Source organism: Malus domestica, chromosome 04 (genome assembly GCF_042453785.1).
Source record: "Malus domestica chromosome 04, GDT2T_hap1".
In the NCBI taxonomy this organism is placed as follows: domain Eukaryota; kingdom Viridiplantae; phylum Streptophyta; class Magnoliopsida; order Rosales; family Rosaceae; genus Malus; species Malus domestica.
In genome coordinates, this window is record NC_091664.1 from 22,541,619 (window position 1) to 22,556,826 (window position 15,208).

Sequence of the window (15,208 nt, forward strand, 5' to 3'; positions counted from 1 at the left end):
AAGAAACTTCCAAGGCCGAATAACATGTTAGCTTTATCGTGTAATGGCTCCAGAACATTCCAAAGATTGGTTAATAATTACACAATTAAATAGTAATAAACACGTGAATGTCCACCATTTTCCTTGTCGATGACAAAATTGCACCATAAAAATAGCATAAGATATATTCACTTGCTTTGTTTTTTGTTATCTTTTTCTAGGTAATTTCAATTGCTCGAACTTACTTCATTGACAACCAATTTTCTTGTTATTTTAAACTTGTACGTAGTTCTCTATTTTATTTTAGTTCTTTAAAAATTAATATTTTAAGGATTACTTTAAGGTTAAATTTTTTCATCTCTAACCATGCATGGTTATATTTTATTACTTGTTAAGGTCAAACTTAACCTACCTTGAGGCTACATGTTTGCCCTAGGGCCAAACTTAGCATGATTCTTTTAGTCCGATTTTTTTAGCCCTTCGGTTGGGGACTGATTTTGAATATTTTAGGGCTAAATGTGGCCTATAGCTCTTGAATGATAATGCCTAATCCCATAATTTTTTTAAGGAAAAAAAAGGGACCAATCGGTGATTTCACCATGCCAGTCCACCCTCCTGGTGATCGAAAATACTTCTAGAAGCATTTCAGCCTCCCACTAACAACCATTGTGCGATTCACCAGCAGAAAAAATCAAATTCAAGACATGCCGTGTGGAATACGGACCTGAAATTCGTCACTAACCACTTGCCTAATCCCATATTCCAAGATTTCTGTCTAATCGAATTTATGTATGTATATGTTTTGACCAAGTAACTTAATTGAGTTGCTCAAATTGTACTCTGCCAAATGTCAATTATGACATTTTGGTAATTGAAATACTAGATAGAGCATGGTCCTTGAATCAAAAATTAAAAAAAAAAGATAGAACATGGTCAAAACTGGAAAACTATTGAACCTTGAACGGAATGAATGACATCTGGTAAACGGAGATATTTTTGGCTATTTTTGTAAATATGTTATGTATGGCAAACACTAGATTGTTATTGTTGATATATATCTGTTTCTTTAAAAAATTATCATGTGTCATTCAGTAACACTTTATTTGTAAGTAAAAAGTTTTAAGTTTGATTTTTGTCAAAGACGAATTTAAATTATAGTATTGTTGGCTCATTGTGAGATTAAGTCCACTATTCTTCATTAATAATATTTTTTGTTAAAAAAAATGATCATGAGACTTACAAGAGCGGAGCTCGCATAGGCTCTCGTGGGTTATAGCTTAGTGCAATTTAAAATAAAAAAAATTATTGTAGAGGAAAATAATTTGACAGAGAATTTCATATATTACAATGTGAGGCATAGTCACCTTTATATAGTAGTGTGACTATCCTGGAAAATTACACAAATACCCTAATTCAATAGAGAGAATTAATTGTCTAATCAATTGAGGAATCAATGGCCTAACGGTTACACCAATAAGTAGTCAGACATAAATATCCTTCTACATTTGAAATTACTACTAATATTTCTTTTGACAAACGATATTATCTACTAATATCAACACTAAGGGGAGGGGTAGGTTAGCCTCACAATGAGCTAGCATAATGTGATTCAAATTTGTCTTTGGCGAGAATTGAACATAAGAAATCTCACTTATATTTGCAATTAGTACTAATATTTAGTCTAAAAGAAAAACCAAAATCTTATCCCATCTTAAATTTACTCTACACTTTATGCTCCAGCAACATGTAAATATTAGCCTAGTCCTATATAAAGTGGGAAACAAAAAACACAAGTATTTAGGGTCTTATACACCCTTTTTAATTTATGGCCATCGAATTTGATAAATTAAAAAAATTAACACATGATTCAATAAAAGTGTGTGAGAAGATAAACCGGTGTATATTAACATTTCTCAATAAATTTCTAGTTTCATTCTTTACTTGGTCAGTGCTGTAAGCCATGTGATGAGTCATAGAGATAGAGAGAAAGGTGGGGAATCGGGATGGGGATGGGGATGGGGATGTAGGTATCTACCAAGCAATTTTTTGGCAGGCAATGGGATGTTTCATCGTTGAAAAGTTTTGGGCAAAAGAGGGTACTCATAAGGAAAAGCTTGTAAACTTTTTACCCTAAATCGTGGAATTGCAGAGTACGTAACAAAGACATTTGTTTTGGCAGTAAATTGAGTATTCATTGTGCACCAACAAGTGGTTTCTTAAGTGGTCCTGGTTAAAAGCCCCTCTGACAGTCTGACCCTTCAATCCTTTGGTTGCTTGCCTTGCCCTGCCTAGCTTTGACACCAAGAAGCTGATGAAACCTAACAAATGGAGGACTAAGACCTAGTTTGAGAGTGAGGTGCTTAAAAAAAAAGCACCTATGAAAAAAAGCTGTGAGGGTTTTAGGTGTTTGGTAAACTGAAAAAAAAGGGCTTATGTTGGAAGCTGCTGTGAGAATAAGCTGAAATCAAAGGAAAAAGCTGAAGCTGCTATTTGCAGCTTTGGAAAACTGGCTTTTTTTCAAAGCACATGGAGCTACAGTGCTCCTTTAATGAAAAGACCCACTATCAGACTGTTTTTTTTTTCAAAAGTACTTTTACAAAAAAGTTTACCAAACGCTCTGCTGCTTTATTTCACAGCCGCTTATTCTCACAGCACAGCCGCTTATTCTCACAGCAGCTTTTTTTCAAAGCACAGCAATACCAAACCAGCCCTAAATCATTGCCCATTGAACCACATGTCATCAATGAGCCAATAACAAGCCTCCCATAACTCTAGGGTTTTTTAAGATGTATGTAAATTGTCGACGCTAGTTATCAAAGTGCAGACTACAATGTAACAAAATTATAAGTTTGAGTAACATTACCAGAAAGCTATTTGAATCGCATTTTTTACTCATCTCCGTGTCTTGACAAAAAAAAAAAAAAAAAAAAAAACCAAATTTTTGGAAGCAGCTCTCAGTTGCGTTCGATTTTTGGTAGTAAGCAAATTAAGGACATGGAATTGGGATAAAAAAGGGTAGCGCTATCTACTCACCCATTTTTGCTTATAACACATTCTTTTAATTTCTGATCTTTTGATTGAACGAATTGAAGAAGATGAATGACAAAAAATTAACATGTGCGAGATAAAAATGAGTATGTGAACTAAAAAAAAAAAAGTAGATACCGGAGTCCTGGGTCTCATTGACGAGAAATTTTTTATTGTGACTGGAACACGAATGATACACCACATGTATTTATAGAAGTGGTGAGAAATTTTATTTTTTAAATTATTAACTTTTTAATACACATATCTCATCATTTGTATAATAACACGCGATATACTATTTTGTATACCGATCACACTGAAAAATCTCTTCTCATTGACGTGGAATGGAAGTAGAGATGCAGGGAGAGATGAGAAAGCACGTGACACGTTGCAATCACGTGGAAGAAGCCGCCTTGGCCGTTTATTGTCTTCAACCAGTTCGTTACACATCCCAGCCCTCCTTATTTTAGTCCATTTTGTACTGCCCATGCTCATATGACCAAACTACCCTACGCGGCTATGCCAAATTACTCTCTTTTCTTTTCTGATGCCCAATCAGTGGCTTTATTACACTATTTGATTATTCTAACGCATTACTTGGTCATCTATTTAACGGAGTGAATAAATTAATTAATATCAAACTCATTATCTACGAGATTTGATATCAAAATTTTACACTTATAAGTGAATAAGTTACTAGTAGACAGTAATACTAAACGATAACTTACAATTTACACAAGTTCTAGCAAAGGTCACACACTCTGTGTGTTGAGAAATATTTTTTTTAAATATATTTTTTTCTTATGAGATGAGTTATTTGTTTTTAACAGGTTGCTGGCATCCAAAAAAAAGGGTTGGCAATTAGGAAAGAGAGAGAGAGAGAATAAGTGGAGGGTATTGATAGAGTGATATAGCTGTGAAGTTTATAGAAAAAAAAAAAGTAAAAACTTGTTTTTACAAAATTACTTTAATGCCCACATTTCTTTTCTAATATCTTCTTTCAGCTTTGTATTAAAGGGTATGGTAGTAATTTTATTAGTACGAAACTGAGCGATATACTAATTCGATTCCACCAATCATTGCCTCTTAGGTCTATCTATCATAACATTTGTATTTTTATCGTCTTTTTAATGAAATTTATCTTTTCAAACTAAAAAAAGATGGCACAAGCAAATAGAAAATTGATGCAAAAGTAGAAATAACAACAATCCCATTAATATGTCAGCAGCAAAAAGAAAGAATGAAGAAATTAGGTTCCTCCAAACCAGAAAGCTCACTGTCGAATCTACCTATTTTATACAGGGGTTGGTAATTTACACAAAAACAGGTGAAAAGAAGTTGTTGGAAGTTAGCGGGTACCAAAAAATCTCCCAGTCAGACGGACATGCAAAATATGCTATACCATTTTACTTTTTTATTTTATTTATGCGCTGTACCAACAATAAATTATGTTTTTGTTATGTAGACTTCAAAATTAACCCCCAACACCAATCAACCCCCACTGACCTCTTGGCCTTTGCCTAGCTTGAAACGGCATGGCATGGCTTGGCTTCCACATGCTCTTGTTTATCTCTCTCTCTTTTTCTTTTTCTTTTTTTTTGAGTAGTTCTAGAATCTGGTATTCGGATTACGTGTTTGTGCATCCTAATGGCTCGCCACCTCCTGCTTTGAGATCACCACTATCTAATATAATGACTTTATCTCTTAACACGAGATTTTTCAATGTGTTCACATAACATAGTGATACGCCACAAGTGGAATGAAGCTTTTTATTTTTAAGTGTCCCTTCAGTTGTATAATGACATATTGCGCATGGTCCGCGTTCCGCGTGTTCAAATATCCCACATCAGCAACATGAGAGAGAAAAGAAGAATTTAAATATTCTAATATCATTCCAACTAATACCTAAGCCTTTGGTGATAAAACTCTACACCTGCTACAGTGTGCATGTGGTAATTAATAAGTTTGTTGATGCACAAAACCGGAGGTCTTGGAACAACATAAATCCGACCGTGAATCTACAAGAAAGTAAATAACACAAGATGTATCATGGTTCACCCCAATGTTTGGGCTACGTCCACACTGTTATTGTATTTCTCTGAGAGGATTGTGAGGGAGAAAGCCTCTGTAATGAATATGAGAGGCTTTGAGAGGCTGAGAGTCAGGTCTAAGAATTGGCATCCCCAAATGAGGAGGGTGAGGAGTCCTTTTATAGAATAAGGGCTCCTCACTTATTACATATTTGCCCCTTCATTTATTACATAATTACATTTGAGTCCTCCGAATATTTATACGAGATCTAAATACGGATGCCCTAAGTATGGTACAAACAAAGTTGAAAATAATATTGATGTTGTTAGAAGCAGGCATTTAGTAATTTGACACCAAACACTGAAAAATCTCTCTCGTTACACCACTTCCATGACTCACCACCTATGGGTGCCACACCCAAGACCTTCTTCTCTTTTTGCCTTTCACATTTTTTCCCCTGTTTATTCTTTCGAATCATTATATGCACAAAGAGTTGGTTTGGTATAACAAGGTTGAAGAGACATGAATGCGTTTTTCGTGAAAAGTTTTCACGTCGTATATCTTTTTTAATGTTTTCAATAGTAAAATATATTAGTAATTATTAGTATTTTTGAAAATATGCATGACGTTGTGAAAAGTTTCCACGCTGTCTATTTTTTAAGAGACATGAATGTGTTTTTCAGGAAAAGTTCTAATGTCATCATGCATATTTTCAAAGACACTATTTTAGTTGGGAATTGTTATTGACATTTCAAAAATCTCATTCTACACTCCAAACTTTCTATATTTGGAAAGAAAAATACACTTGTGAGGAGTGTAAAGTGAGATTTTTGGAGTGCTAATAACACTTCCCTTTTAGTTTTATGTCTTTCATATTTGACTTTTTGGATAGAATGCTTTGGGTTATGTTTTATTTTGAGCTCATAATGCTTCTTTTATTGGTTTATACAAACGATATATTTACATTAAGATTTGGTGAATAAGTTGGTTTTCAATTCACAACTTATGAAATTCAAACCTAATACTTTTCATTCATCAGTATAGAAGAATACTATTAGACTTCGTTTTAATTAAAACATTTTCCTTAAAAGTAACCGTTCTATATGTGCTTACTTGCCCTTTTTTCCACTTCCATTTTTTCCCTAAAATTTTAAAAGGGAAATTTTATTTAAACTCATGTAACCTCTTTCTACACCTAACTTACTCTTTACACCCATTTGGTTTTTAACTAAACTATCAATATCTCTTTAAACCTAAATTTACTACCTTAAATACCCTCACAAACTCAATACAATATGTAAATTTATCTTTACTGACACACCTCAACCTAAAAAGGTCGAAGCATGTTGGTCATCACCGTGGGGTGACGTAACCATAAGGGTAAGTGATGCAAAAAGTGAATAAATTTAAAACTAATTAGAACTAATTATACTAAACAGTGAAAGAGTGCGCAATTGTGGGATGAACCCACTACAATTATTCAGAACGTAATAGACGGTGAGACTACAGAAGAGTAGTCAAAGTAACTAAGTACACTTATTACACAACAATGATAAGTTCGTACGTCTAAACAGAAGGGAATGTCAGAACTGCTGAGATTCATCGAGTGCCACAAAGATCACAACTATCTAGGTCTTGGAGGGGCGAAAAACAAAGTTGAGTGGGTCAGCAAAACAATGCTTGTAAGAAATCCTTTATTTTCGATTATACTAACCCCTCGCCGTAAAACAAGTATAGTTTCCTTAAAACATACGAAGTATGTAAATAATAAAACACAATACTACAACAATATTATAACCAGAAGTATGCCAAATCATAATGTATTGAATGCCACAATAAGATAATCAAGTGATAACCAAGCATAACTAAGTGTTTATCCATCTAAGCTGACACACGAGTTCGAACAGATGAATTCTGACACGAACAGAACTGGATGTAATAAATATGTTTTAGTACTACGATCACGTGAAGACTGGTGCAAAGCACATCACATACAAGTCAGATTGCCTAATGCAATCTACCCGACATGACTAACACCTAACTTGGATCCAAGGCGAGCAAATGGTGCGATATGAACATGCACGTGAATGACTGGCTCTGGCCCTAGGTCGAGTACTAACACTGGGTGCAGCAAGATGAGCATGTAAAAGTATGTATGAATGCCATGACAGTAATATCTCAACCATATAACAACATTTATCACAATTATATAGCAGTTATCAATTATTTGGCAATATATATACGCAAAGTGATGCATTTATGAAATTTTGGAAACTATGAATACGTATAGATATAAAAATAAACTGCCCACTCACTAGCCCTCGAGCCTAGCCTGGCCCCGAACGTTCTCGGGATATGTTTTCCCTATATGTGAAATAACTAAAATATAATTAATTAAAGCACATATACCGAAACTTAAATAAAACCCCATAGTTTGCTCAAACCTAGGGTTTAATATACTATTATGACCTACTCGATGTCACGAACATCCCCAAATTTTTAGAATAAATTTTGGATGGCTCACGCGTCGTCAAGGGCACGGCCAGACGCACCCCCATGCGCAAGCCAATGCCTGACGTTCGTAAGGAATATTTTGTTAAAAGCTAACTGAAGTTAACGGCGTTACCTGACGCCGTCGGGAATATTCCGTCACCTTCTCCGATTGCCCTCGCCGTCGCCGCCGTCTGTAACTCAATTTTTCGTCGGATTTCTGAAAAAAATTTCAAATTCACTATTCTCCTTCATTTCTCAACCATTTTCGGCGCACTTTATATGGATTTGAAGCTAATGAAGAGTAGAATCGTGTTATACATGTTTGGAGTCCAAAAAGTGGACGGAGATCACCGGAAAAAGCCTCGAAAGTTCCGGCCAAAAGTGAACTCCTCAAAACTCGGTCGTTTCACGTTGACCTTCTTCCAAAACAAGCCTAGGACCCTCAAAATGTTGTGTAGAAGCCTTCCCAAACTTCAAAACATCCTAATTCGTTCGAAAACACGTCTAACTCAGTGTGCCCGAGTTCGGACCTCACGAGTTAACGAGTCAAAACTCGTCTAAACTAGGTTTCAAGAACATGGTTGAGATCGTGAGGATAAGAGGAGCACAATGGTGTGGTTTTTGAGTTCGATCTATGAGCTTTGAAGCTTGCTGAGCGTTTTGCAGAGAAGAAGAGAATACGGGATAGAGAGAAGGAAGAGAGAGAGAAAGAAGAGAGAGAGAGAGAGAATCCTTTTTTCTAATTTCTAATTGGTGGACAGAAAATGAGGGAGAGATTGGATTGGTGAGAGAGTGAAATAATGGAGGAGGGTGCACGGGATGGCTAAAAGGGTAGATAGGGATAGGATTTTGGATTTTGTACAGAAAAGAGTATCAAAAATCTATCCAGAACAATGTTTTCACACTGATAAAATTTAAGTACACTTGTAACAACGTGTACAATTTAAATGCGATAGCGAGAAATAAAATGAAAGCGATAAGAATACGTCTGCGTCACTCGCCAATAAGGGCATAACAGTCAATACACATCCTCAGGGAGAAATTACATAGGGAAATTAGGGACGGGTCGTCACATTTACACCCATTTGAAAAATAAAAAACCCAAAATCAAAGCATTTTATTTTCCTCAAGTCCCACAACTTAATTTTCTTCTCTTTCTCAGTCTTGTTCATAAATATCTCTACTAACTTTATAAATTTTTGTGTGTTCATCTTTATTTGATTTCTCCCATATTCTTATAGTTATTCACACCTGCAAAAATCACTTTCAGCTTATCATGCTTTGCCTAAGATGCCTTGGTTGATGTTTCACCTTCTAATGTGCTAAAAGATGAGCCTCTTTTAGAGTTCTTTAGCCTGTTATGTCATGTTTGGATGTAAATTAATTGAAAGGAATAATTATTTGTCCTGAATAATTCATAAATTGAGTCATGGAGGATTCAAAAGTTTTAGTCGGAATAAACATAAGATAAACACATAGTGATGACAGAGTTTCATTATAATGTGTGAGTTTATTGATAAATTTGAGTTTTATTATTAATTTTATTTTATATTTAATAATAATTATGCAATAAGATAAAAAAGACAATTAACATTTAAAATTTAAGTTGAATGTAAAAAGAAGTTATATGAATTTAAATAAAAATTTCCATTTTAAAAATCACTTTAAATTTTTTTTAGGGTAAATTACATTTTCATACCTCAGGTTTGGGGTCTATTTCAATTCCTTACAACATCTTTAAAACATTTCACTTTCATACCTTAAGTACTATTTTATTTCAAAATAATACATTCGTTACATTTTCCATCCATTGATCTGTTAAATGCTGACGTGGCTGCCACATATATGCCACATGGCTGCCAAATGTCTACCACGTGGCAAATAAAATAATTTTTAATTTTTTTTAAAAAACCTGAATTTTCTCAAAAAAAAAAAAACAAATTTGAAACCCACATCTGCAAGAAGAAGAAGAGGAGGGAGGAAGAAAGAAAAAGAAAAAAAAAAATAGAAACCCACTGCAAGAAGAAGAAGAAGAGGAAGAAGAGATCGGGGTAGGGGGAGGGTCGCTGGGCACGGGGGGGGGGGGGACAGGAGGAGGGTCGTCAGAGGAAGAAAAAAAAAAAAAAAAGAAACCCAGATTTGCAAGAAGAAGAAGAAGAAGAATAAGAGGGAGGAATGGAGCTGGGTTGGGGTGAGGGGAGGGTCGCTGGGCCCGGGGGGGGGGACGGGAGGAGGGTCAAATAAAAAAAAAAACAAACAAACAAACCCAGATCTGCAAGAAGAAGAAGAAGAAGAAGAAGAAGAGGGAGGAAGGGAGCTAGGTCGGGGTGGGGGGAGGGTCGCTGGGCGCCAGGGGGGGACGTGAGGGGGGTTCTTCTTCTTCTTCTTCTTCTTCTTCTGGTTGCTGGGGGAGGGACAAATTTTATTTTTTTTCTTTTCCTCCTTCTGATCGCTGGTTGCAGATGTGGGTTTCAATTTTTTTTTTTTTTTGGTTGAGAAATTCAGGTTTTAAAAAAAAATATTTTTTTGCCACGTGACAGATATTTGGTAGTCACGTGGCACAAATGTGGCAGCCACGTCAGCATTTAACGGATTAATGAATGGAAAATCTAACGGATGTATTATAACTTGAGGTATGAAAGTGAAATGTTTTAAAGTTGTTGTATGAGGTTGTAATAAACCTCAAAACATGAGGAGCTGTGTAATTTATCATTTTTTTTAATGAAATGGAATTAAATAATAACGAAACTTTCAATTTTAAGGAGCGGACGAGGGAGTCTGTTATCCTCGTCGACCAAGCCCAAACGCGGGGGACAAGTGCTAGTCATTTCCCACTAAAACCAAGGACATAATCGTAATTCACCACAGCCTCCAACCTTGATCCCATAAACCATCATTTGATTAAGAAACTAAACAAAAATTAGTAATATCTTAAATCTGAATTTACAAGGAGGAAAATAAAAAATAAATAAAATTAGGGCAGGCCGTGGCCGGACGATTTATTTACCGCCGCCTTCCTCCGCGGCCGCGCGTGGTAAAAAAAAAAAACTGTAATACAAAATTGCCGCCCTCTTTTATTTCTTATCCCTTTTTAAACCGCAATTTTCAGTTACAGTTTCGAGAACGAGAATATTTGCTTTTACCTCGTTTTCTCAGAATTTATTTAAAATTATAAATAAAATTACGGTTGAAGAACAAGAGAGAGATAGATAGGAAGAGGAGAGAGAAAGTAAAATAAAAAGGAGACCTTTTTTCTTTGCTTTCTCCTTTGCACTCTCTTTTTCTCTAATCTCTGTGTTTTGGGTTTCTAGAGAGAGAGACAGAGGAGAGAGAGACAGAGTTTTGGAATTGGGATTTGGGGATGTGGAATTTGAATTGAATTTGGTGGCGTTTTTTCTCTTTTTCTCTCTGTCTCAACTGTCGCCCCCGTGTTCAACTCGCGTGCAGGCCCAGCACTACTTGACAGACGAAGCCAAACACAAAGACGAAGAGAGAGAGATAGAGAGAGAGGAGAGAGAGAGAGGGGAGAGAGAAAGCAAAGCAGAAAAATAAAAAATTCTAAAAGCCTTTCCCTTTTTCCTTTTCTTCTTCTTCTTCTTCCGTTTCCCGATTCATCAAAATTTGTAAGCTTTGATTGCCCTCTCTCCAGATCTCCAGGTCACAATCTGTGATCCCCCTCAGAACCCACCTTTAAAACGACCGCGTTTTGCTGCCCTTCGTCTTCCTCCTCGCATTCGATTCGATTCTTGAGGTGCCCGGCTATCAGTCATGGAGGTGCTGAACCTGTGAAGTAATATGGAAGTTGTGGTTACGCCAATAACAACAACAACAACGAGTGGAAGAAGATGACGCTTTACATTGGCCGCGAGTCGTCAAAGGTTTGCTCTTTTTGTTCACTTTGCATTAATACCCTTTTGTTTTTCCCCTTTTTAAAATTAAAAAAAATTGAATTTTTTGCTTTTTTGTTCTTTACTGATGGTGGTCCTTTGTTTTCTCTCTGTTTTTGTATTTGGGGTTCTGATTTGTGAAGCTCTGGAAGAGAATCTGCGCCGAGGTAGTCACCGAGATCAATCTCCTCGCCGCGAATTGGAAGTATCTTCTCGCCGGTCTAGTTTTTCAGGTGCTTTTTTGTTCTTCGATTCGTTTACTTTTTCGGCTTTTCGAATTGGAGGGTTCTGGTGAATTTAGTTTAGGATGATGAACAATGGGTCGACTTTCTTTTTCCTGATTGGAAAAGAGCATAACAGGATTGGGATTTTCGTTTTGATGGAGAAAACAGAGAAAGTGGGAAGTTGGTTTTGGTTGAGAGTTTCGATCATGGTTGATTACATTGTGTAACTTTGAGAGAAGGTGTATGCTTTTGAGAATTGGAGGAAGTTACTATCAGTTTACAAATGTGATTAGTGTTGAACATTATTTTCTAGCACATTTCATCCTCCTAATGTTTGAATGGTTTTATCAGTTTCAGTCCATTGGATGAGAAAAAGTTATTTGTGAGAAGATGTATTGAGCAACGTAGTCTTGTTCTGATCTTTGCGATTTGTTTTCTTCTTTCTTATGTTAATTTGTTACTGAGTTTGATATTTGAAATTCATCTGATTTGCAGTACATACATGGTCTAGCTGCTCGAGGAGTTCATTATATACATCGGGCAGGGCCAACACTCCAGGATGCTGGTTTCTTTCTTCTTCCGGTTCGTACCTATCCTTTTTTCTTTTTGAAACTGTATAGTGTGAATTTGATCATACGAAGTGGTTTCCTATATTTAATTTTGGGTATTTGGAATAATTGAGTTTTGGTGTTTTTGTAGGAACTTGGGCAGGACAGAGCCTATATCAGTGAGACCCTTTTCACCTTCATCTTCTTATCTTTTGTATTGGTAAGGTTCTTCTGAGTTGTCTTTGTCATATTGCTTTCATCTGCATCACTTAGTTATATGTGTCGGTGTTCTGTTCAACTTAATTTCTTGGGGGTTATGGTTGTGGATACATTGGAGAAAATGGTGTGTGAAATAAAGTACTTGTTTCTGATATTAGGATGCATGGAAGGAAACAACTCTAATATTCTAATTCACACATTGAGATGTTATGATTTATTGTTTAAAGGTTGATGTAAAAAGTGTTTATTTTTTCAACTGACTATTTATTTATCGATTAGCTTTGATGTGTATTTGTGTTCAGAAGGCCTGTATATAATGTCAAGAAATATTATCAGTGGGGGCTTAATCAGAAGCTGTTCTACGGCACTAAAACTTACGTGCTTCAGAATTTAATAGTATTTTCCTGATTAATTTTTCCCAATTTCATTAACAGAAAACACCATGAGACGTTTTCCCTCTTTTGATAGTTAATTTATTTAATATTCTTCTTTCCTTTATGACTTTGAAAAGTTTAGGCGCTTTTCAATACTGTTTTTTTTAATAGAGCACAGAGCACTTAAATTTAACATGTTATCTACTGTTTTTTTTCCCCTTATGAACTCTCTAGTGTGTCTTTTTCTTTGATTCATTAATTTATGGCTTCATCTTATTTGCGCACAATTATTATGATTTATTCTCTATCCAGTCAGGCATGTGTGCTTTACAGAAATGTTTAAATTTTATATTTTCCTCATGTGGTGCATGTTCTGTTGCAGTGGAGCTTCCATCCTTTCATTTTCAAGGGCAAAAAGTTTTACACAGTTCTCCTTTGGTGTAGAGTTTTAGCGTTCTTATCGGTAAGTGGTGATAATTTCCTTTTTGTCTACACCGTTTCATATTTTAAATATTATTTGTTGTTTTATTTGTTACTTTAATTGAATTGAGATCTGGGCTCATGCTGGTATAAACTATTGAAGGTTGAAATTGAAATTGACCTCTAGTAACAGGGTTTGAGAAGTTAGTTCTGTGATAAATTGAGATATTCATTCATTTTGGTTTGATTTGTTAACTTTTTATTTTTCTTACATTAACTTGTACCTTGTCTGACAAACTCATAAGAAACTTATGACAGTTAATTTAGTTATTATAGTTCATTTGATATTTTGAACCATTAGATATACGCATTTTTGTTCCGCTGCTTTTGCATCATTTCATGAGTTCCTTTCCTTTTTAAGTGCAGCTAGAGAGATAAATTGGGTAAGAAAAAATTGTTTTTCAAAAGAGAAAACAAGGCTGTCATTTAAGTTGTGCTGTGATCCCATGGTTTATAATTTTAATCATGTAACAGTGGTAGGCACGGGGCTGGTGACAAATATATTCCCTACTTTTTTTGTCTGAGAGTTTCCACTGTTTATTTCAGGCTTCTCAATTTCTCCGGATTATCACTTTCTATTCCACCCAGCTTCCCGGTCCAAATTACCATTGTCGAGAGGTAGGTTGGTTGTTTACTATCCTGTTGGTTTTGTTGTATACCCTAGGGTGTAGTAGAGAGTAGAGATTACGTTTTATTCATGTTTGAATTTATTTCCCTATTGGTGGGGTACAAAATTCTCCGTATGTTGTAATAAGCTAAGATGCTCTATTATAATTGTGCAGGGTTCTAAACTTGCCAGGCTGCCTCCTCCGGAAAGTGTATTAGAAGTCTTCTTGATCAGTAATATATCTTCTTGAACTCAGGTCATTTGGCATATTGCGTCTTGTAATACGACTCTCTGCTGATTTGTTCTCTCTAAATATGCAGTTCCGCATGGTGTACTTTATGGTTGTGGTGATTTGATTTTCTCATCACACATGATATTTAGTCTAGTCTTTGTGCGCACTTATCAGAAATACGGTACACAAAGGTAAGAATAGCTTTGGTTCATGGATGACATCAATTTTAAGTGATTGTTATTTGACTTACTGCTGAGATAAATGTGTGTCTTTTGATTCGTTGATCGATGCAGGTTTATAAAGCAGTTAGCCTGGTTACTCGTTGTGATCCAGAGTTTATTGATTGTGGCATCCCGCAAACATTACACAGTTGATGTTGTTGTTGCATGGTATGAAGATTTTTGCATGCTTTCATCTTTGTATATGTTTTAAAAGCATATACACTAAGTATTGTCTCTAACTTCCTTATTTGGTTGAAAATATGATCTCCTGCAGGTATACTGTTAATTTGGTCGTATTCTTTATCGACAAGAAATTGGCAGGTTAGGACGCCTGGATTTGTTTTTTGTTTTTTTTTTCTTCTGTTTTCGCCATATTTTTGGTTGTGAACCAATGAGAAGTGATACTAACATAATTGTTAATGCAGAATTACCTGACCGGACCAGCGGAGCTGCATCTCTCTTGTTACCGCTAAGCACAAAGGACAAGGATGGAAAGACCAAAGAAGAGAACCACAAGCTATTGAATGGAATCGTTGGAGACCCTGCTGATCGGGTATAGTGAATCTTCGTTTTGAGTAAATTCTATTGATATCAGCACCATTTTGTGATCTGGGCAATCATCTTACAATTTTTTTTGCTGTTACATAAATCCAGAGGCAAAGAACTCAAGTGAACGGCAAGACTCTTGATGATGTAAACACAGTACACACCGATGCTACTATGAACGGTGCATAGAAACGGAAGGATTGTCGCTGCTACAAGGTGATTTGACATGATTTGTTTAATAGGGCCCTGGGTTTGAATGGTTATGTATCGTGTGCGTACGGGTTCTGTGCTGGAAACACATGACGTGATTTGTATTCTAATGGAAATGGAATTTGGTTTA

General features: G+C 35.7%; 1 protein-coding gene across 1 annotated transcript; it reads left to right on the plus strand.

The window, feature by feature from the left end:
• Positions 1 to 10,649: 10,649 nt before the first annotated feature.
• On the plus strand, positions 10,650 to 15,208 carry LOC103433545 (phosphatidylinositol:ceramide inositolphosphotransferase 2). Its single transcript, XM_008371810.4, has 12 exons — positions 10,650 to 11,408; positions 11,561 to 11,650; positions 12,137 to 12,223; positions 12,341 to 12,409; positions 13,165 to 13,245; positions 13,809 to 13,880; positions 14,045 to 14,102; positions 14,190 to 14,292; positions 14,395 to 14,490; positions 14,597 to 14,643; positions 14,748 to 14,875; positions 14,977 to 15,208. Exons 1-12 carry the CDS (start codon positions 11,376 to 11,378, stop codon positions 15,055 to 15,057), a joined length of 945 nt encoding a protein of 314 aa, XP_008370032.1. The 5' UTR covers positions 10,650 to 11,375; the 3' UTR covers positions 15,058 to 15,208.

What these genes read in the sequence shown, in the direction of transcription:
- LOC103433545 (XM_008371810.4), top strand. Translation starts at nt 11,376, where the DNA reads ATGACGCTTTACATTGGCCGCGAGTCGTCAAAG. An exon ending in TTGGCCGCGAGTCGTCAAAG is followed by an intron (nt 11,409 to 11,560) that starts GTTTGCTCTTTT and finishes TGATTTGTGAAG; the next exon opens with CTCTGGAAGAGAATCTGCGC. An exon ending in CAGAAATACGGTACACAAAG is followed by an intron (nt 14,293 to 14,394) that starts GTAAGAATAGCT and finishes TGATCGATGCAG; the next exon opens with GTTTATAAAGCAGTTAGCCT.